Raw genomic sequence first — 6050 nt, 5'->3', positions numbered from 1 at the left:
TGCACCGAAACAACATACTAATTTGATGTAGGAGTGATGTACATCTTCAGTTGCTGCATTCCTAGAAGCATATCGCACAGGATGCCATTCAGTCCATCAGATCTCCACCTGTGCGAAAGGCTGAAGCATTCGCAGCCATTTTCAACCAGAAGTACCAAGGGAGAGCCCTAGCAAAACTAAAATTGGGTGAAAAACCCTCCACTGGTTGGAGTCATAACAGATGTCAAGGATGATGACTGCAGCTGTTGCAGGTCAGTCATCTCCAGGATCCTCAGGAATTCCTCAGAATAAGTATCTTCTAAAATCAACCTGTTCAGAGAGGTTTTTCACAGCACTGGTGGCACTTGAATCTGGGCCTCCTGGCTCAGAGGCAGGGACAATATCTAGGTTTGGGCTGAGAAGTTATAAATAACGTTCATGACAGGCAACAAACTCACCAAACAGGACAGAATACAATTCTTCTCGGGGGTTGTGGGAAGGGCGGTTGTGAGGAAGTTAAAATGCCATGGAGAGGCCAGTTCCATACTTTGCTTCTCTTTCAGAACACATTGGGGACTCAAGGGTTACACATTCCCCTGCCAAAGAACCTACTGCAGTATCAACTGAAGGCCTGTACTCTTGTAATCCAGACAGAATACCTCAGTATGGGGGAGGCTGACTGTATCTCAGAAGTAGATCCTATTGGAGCCACACGTGGATTCCCCCATAGCCCCAGAGGAATTTGTCCTTTCCAGACAAGCCCCTGGCCGCAACCCTGTTAAACTGCCTCCTGCTCCCATTGTCTTACTTCCCCTCCATATTAACATAGGTATGTGAATCCCCCATTTACTGAAAGAAGGATCCTTCTGCCTTAATATCTTCCCATCAACACATAATCATGAACAATACGATAATTAGTTTCTGTAATCTATTCACGTTATCACAGGACATCGACATTCATCAAGGTTTGTAAATTCGTAATTACCTACTTTAAACTATGTAATGATAATTGCCCATGTGACTGATATGCCTTTGTCTGACTCCTATAAAATATACTGTCACTGTGTGCAAGGCAGAGATTCGTGAAGAAGAGTCACTACAAGTAGACACTTGGTACTTTAGAGACGATTTGAATCTCTCACCCGGCTGTCCGATAATAAAGCCACTGCCGTTGTACAGAAAATCTGTGTCGATCGGATTTGTGGAACAAATTAGGTGGTGTACCTTTGGCACTCTGGATGGGCAATAAATGCTCGCCCAGCCAGTGAAGCCCACAGCAGTTAGAAGAATTAAGCAAAAATACAAATCTAGAATCTCTCGCAAATTGGCAAGGCTTCAGATGCAAAGCTAAGAATAAAATGTCACAACTTTCAGAATATCTTCAAATTTATTGACCAGTGTGCAAATGAAAACAAAATAAATCTCTGTACATTCAACATAATAGTTCTGTGATAGAACATGGTATATTTGTAAACAGGCATTCTCGCAAAGTACTTTATGGAGACATTTAATATTTTTAAACCATTGGTTACTGCTGTGTAGTGTGTGCAATGCATCCACCTCATATCATTGAATTGATTGACCACAATTTTCAAGGAAAACCTCTCTACTTGCGGTCAATGCCAAACAAATTCCCATGCTTTTAACTTCAAGAAAACTTGAGAATGTTGCACATTAAGTACTTAACTTCAGTGAATTTTCAGAGTCTTTGGTAAACCAGGTACTTAAAGAAGCATTTGATCCATGTATGTGTTTTGGGATAATGAATTCCACAGAAGGTAGCTTGTTCTTTGCAACTCTCAAAAACTGACTAATCCAAAATATGTGTCAATTTACACTTGCAACTGTAATCGCAGAAATCATTGACAAAACAATAGCCAATATGGAGGTCAGGTTACTTAGCCCAACACAGCTCGATTCCACTTTCTACATCTTGTTAAAAGGATATTGTCAGATGGGCAAAGCTGATAGAGGCAGTCCAATGATGGGGAAGTGCAGAAATAATGGCGAGAATTGCTTCAATCTTTTGCTAACACACACAAATACATATCAATTCAAAGAAAGCTTAGAATCATGTTAATGTCAAGTTGTACACTCCCACGTAATTTTACATTAGTGTCAGTATCTCCATGTCCAACACAACGGCTTGTGCCAGTAAATGCCCGTTATACTAACACAACACCTTCAATATCCTTTTTAAAAGGAGAAAATTGTCAAATCTTGAATCAGGCACCAATCCCAACTGGAGGAACTGACCTTAGCGGAGAAACTGCATTTTCTCTATAATGAAGAGTTGCTCATATTTCCTTCCCTTCTGTGTCCAATTCAGTTGAATTTATGGTCTCACCCCCAGCAATAAACGAGAATTAAATGGAGGCTGTGACATTTTGGGTAATAAGAATGGAATCTGTGATCCCAGCAGCAAGAGTTCAACAATAAGTAGAAACAAAAGAATGGTTTGGCAAGATCTACCCAAGACCTAGGTCCTGTTGACCGATTTGGCAAATTAATCAAGGATAAAATTACTCGGGTCACTAAGCAAGACCAGTATTTGCATCAGTAATTGATGTGCATAGTGTACTAACAAATCTCTTTTGAAAAGTAAATTAAGGCACATTATTTAAGGCACGTTAGTGACAGATTTAAATGCTCACTCATACATAGTACGAGTTGGAAGTACTAATTGTTGCTAACATTCAAAAACTGGACAAGAAATAAATGAATTCTAACTCATACATCTAATCTAAATGCAAAACATTTTAAAATTATAACTCAAATCATTATGAGCCAAAATATAGATTCGTAAAAAAAAAAGTTCGTTAGAGAGAAAGTATGAATTGTCAGTAATTGAGGCTTCTGGAAGGCACAGAAAGTTACTAAGATGGAACAAAAGTTAGGAAATAATGAAACAATAACCAATTGTGACTCCACTAACTCAAATGGTAAATGAGACAGTAGCAGATTTAACGCATTCTGCTACGTGAATGTTCTATTGACATATTTACTGAGGGCTTCCACAGCTGTCTGTGGCACCTGCCTGAATCAGACATTATCTTCTGCAAATGGGAGGTCCCATACTACAGATACAGCGAAGGGATAACTAGACCAATGTTTGTTCTGTTACAGTCCAGTTGAACCAGGCTGTGAAGTGAAGAGGAGGAATCCCTCTTCAAAAGTGCAAATAAACAATTATTGCGCAGCCAGAATAAATAAGAGAGTGTGTGTTTACGGATGCCACAGGAATAGATTTGTCCACAGTCAATCTGCGCTCTCTTCCCACCCCACCACCCCTCCCAAGCCTCTAACTAGCCTGGACTGGAATTGATACCTTGCTTGTCACAGCAGGGTAGCTACTAACTTGTCCTTTCCACACCTAAAGTTAAACCTGAGCAATGTAGTCTTTGACAGAACGGTTTTCTTGGTTCTGATGCTTTGTTCAGGCAATCACTTAAATGCAATCATTTCTCAATTCAACACAAAAGTCCATAACCACAACGCTACAACATAACATTCTAATTGCAGTATATGATTTCTCCATTGGTTAAAAGTACTGTGGAATGAATCATTTAAATACAGTAATATCACATCCTTTTTTGGCACATTCTAGCAAACATTCAGAACAAGTTTATACTTGAGTAGTTTCCAGGCACTTAAATTATCAATTGCCTTATAAAAGGCCCCAATGATAAAGAACAAAATTAAAGTCTGGTAAAGTGGCAAAATTACAGAGATGTAAATCCAATACCCTAATCCGTCCTGAACAAACCTCAAGACTCATTTCACACAAAAAGGCTTAACTCTCTCGAACCGGAGGACGTGCCCCCCATGTATACCTCCACCCTCCATCACCTGTCAAACACTGACCACCTTCATCCCTCTCTCCAATGCTTTCCATGCCCTAGCAGCAACAAATGCTAACGAGAGATAGACAGACATAGAGAGAGAGAGACACACACAGAGAGAGAGAGACAGAGACAGAGACACAGAGATGATGCTTTCGATCTTGCAATTTCAGGTCAGATTCACATCCCAAGCCCCCCATGTATACCTCCACCCTCCATCACCTGTCAAACACTGACCACCTTCATCCCTCTCTCCAATGCTTTCCATGCCCTAGCAGCAACAAATGCTAATGAGAGATAGACAGACATAGAGAGAGAGAGACACACACACAGAGAGAGACAGAGACAGAGAGACAGAGATGATGCTTTCGACCTTGCAATTTCAGGTCAGATTCACATCCCAAAGATTCAGTGACAAAAGGACACAAAATAACCCACTGCAATTTCCCGAGCCAAAGAGAGTAATAACGCTAGAAATGTAGTCTTGAAAATCAGATCGAGATCTCAGATTCGAGTTCATCTTGCATCCTCTTCCCTGGTGTAGAGTTTAATTATCCCATAATTGTGCAACTTCTTCCATAACTTCATTTCCAATTTCATGTCATGATTCGAATAAAAGACCAATTTATGGTAGGCCCGATCAAAATAATGATCTGAATATTTTATATAGTCTTCAGTGATAAATCCATAAGCACTAACCTAAAAGTGAAGAGAACAGGAAACATTTTAAACAATGAACACAGAATTGGAAATACACAGATTTCAAGCCTAAAACTCTAAGTGCAAACTGATTTCACAGCAAAAAGGTAGATCCAAATTTGCTAACTTTCGTGACAAGATGTACGACAACAACTCACCGAGGCTCTAATGACAGCCGCTTCCAAATCCTGACCTTTACCAGGACAAGGGCAGTAGACACATGGGAGTACCACTACCATCCACATGTTCACCTCCAAGACACCCCCCATTCTGACTTGGAACTATAACCGCTGTTCCTTCATTGCCACTGGATCCAAATGCAGGAACTCCTTCCACAACAGCATTTGGCGATACAAACCCACAGAGATGGGCCCTTTAGCCCAAAAGTGTCCATCCACAATAACCCCATTTCCTTGTACTTGGCCCACATCCTTTTAATCCTTTCCTCGCCATGTATTTGTCCAAATGCCTTTTAAATGTTGTGCAGGTACCCGCCTCAACCACTTCCACTAGCAGCTCATTCCATATGCGTACCACCCTCTGTGTAAAAACATTGTCCCTCAAGCTCCCTTTTATTCTTTCTCCTCTAGCCTTAAACTGATGCCCTCTAGTCCTCAATTCCCCAACCCTGGGAAAAAGATGGAATGCATTTACCCTATCCATACCTCTCATGATCTTAGACACCTCTATAAGTCCCCCCTCAGTCTCCTACACTCTAAAAGAAAAAGTCCTAGCTTGTCCAACCTCCCCCTCTAACTCAGACTATTGAGTCCTTGTAAATTTCTTCTGCACTCTTCCCAGTTTAATAACATCCTTCCTATAACAAAGTGACCAAAACTGAACACAACACTCCAAGTGCGGCCTCATCAACATCCTGTACAACTGCAAAACAACTTCCAATTTCTATACTCAATGCCCTGACTGATGAAGGCCAGTGTGCCCAAAGCCTTCTTCACGGCCCTGTCTACCTGGGACTCCACTTTCAGAGAACTGTGAACCTGAACTCCAAGGTCCCTCTGTTCCACTACATGCCTCAAGACCCTACCATTCACCATGAAACTCCTACCTTAATTTGACTTTCCAAAATGCAAGGCCTCACAGTTATCTATATTAAACACAATTTGCCATTTCTTGGCCCACTTCCCCAGCTGATCAATGTCCTACTGCAATTTCCAATAACCTTCCTCACTGTCCATGATACCACCTATTTTAGGTGTCATTAGCAAACTTATTAATCAGGTCTTGTACATTCACATCCAATCATTGATATCGATAACAAACAGTAATCGGGCCAGCACCGACCCCTGAGGAACTCCACTAGTCACAGGCCTCCTGTCCAACAAAGGATCCTTCCACTATTACCATCTGCTTCCTACCATCAAGCAAATTTTGTATTCAATTTGCCAGCTTGCCCTAGATTCCATGCGATCTAACCTTCCAGAGCAGCCTAACATATGGAACCTTATCAAAGGCCTTACTGAAATACATATAGACTGTGCCTACCATCCTGCCCTCGTCAACCTTCCTGGT

The 6050-nt window shown here is 41.2% G+C and overlaps 1 protein-coding gene across 4 annotated transcripts in view; it reads right to left on the bottom strand.

Moving 5' to 3' along the window:
- Nucleotides 1–1347: 1347 nt before the first annotated feature.
- Nucleotides 1348–6050, bottom strand: part of st6galnac (ST6 (alpha-N-acetyl-neuraminyl-2,3-beta-galactosyl-1,3)-N-acetylgalactosaminide alpha-2,6-sialyltransferase) — a 116630-nt gene continuing 111927 nt past the window's right edge. For all 4 annotated transcript variants that reach the window (XM_043714974.1, XM_043714976.1, XM_043714975.1 and 1 more), the window contains 2 exons: nt 4028–4520; nt 1348–3812 (listed from right to left, as the gene is read on the bottom strand). In XM_043714974.1, coding sequence (XP_043570909.1) covers nt 4338–4520 — 183 coding nt within the window. In that variant the 3' untranslated portion in view covers nt 1348–3812; nt 4028–4337. The remainder of the gene's footprint in view (nt 3813–4027; nt 4521–6050) is intronic.

The sequence above is a fragment of the Chiloscyllium plagiosum genome, chromosome 24 (assembly GCF_004010195.1).
Source record: "Chiloscyllium plagiosum isolate BGI_BamShark_2017 chromosome 24, ASM401019v2, whole genome shotgun sequence".
Taxonomy (NCBI): Eukaryota; Metazoa; Chordata; class Chondrichthyes; order Orectolobiformes; family Hemiscylliidae; genus Chiloscyllium; species Chiloscyllium plagiosum.
The sequence above is the reverse complement of the archived record's forward strand: the minus strand, read 5'-3'. Positions and strand labels throughout refer to the sequence as shown.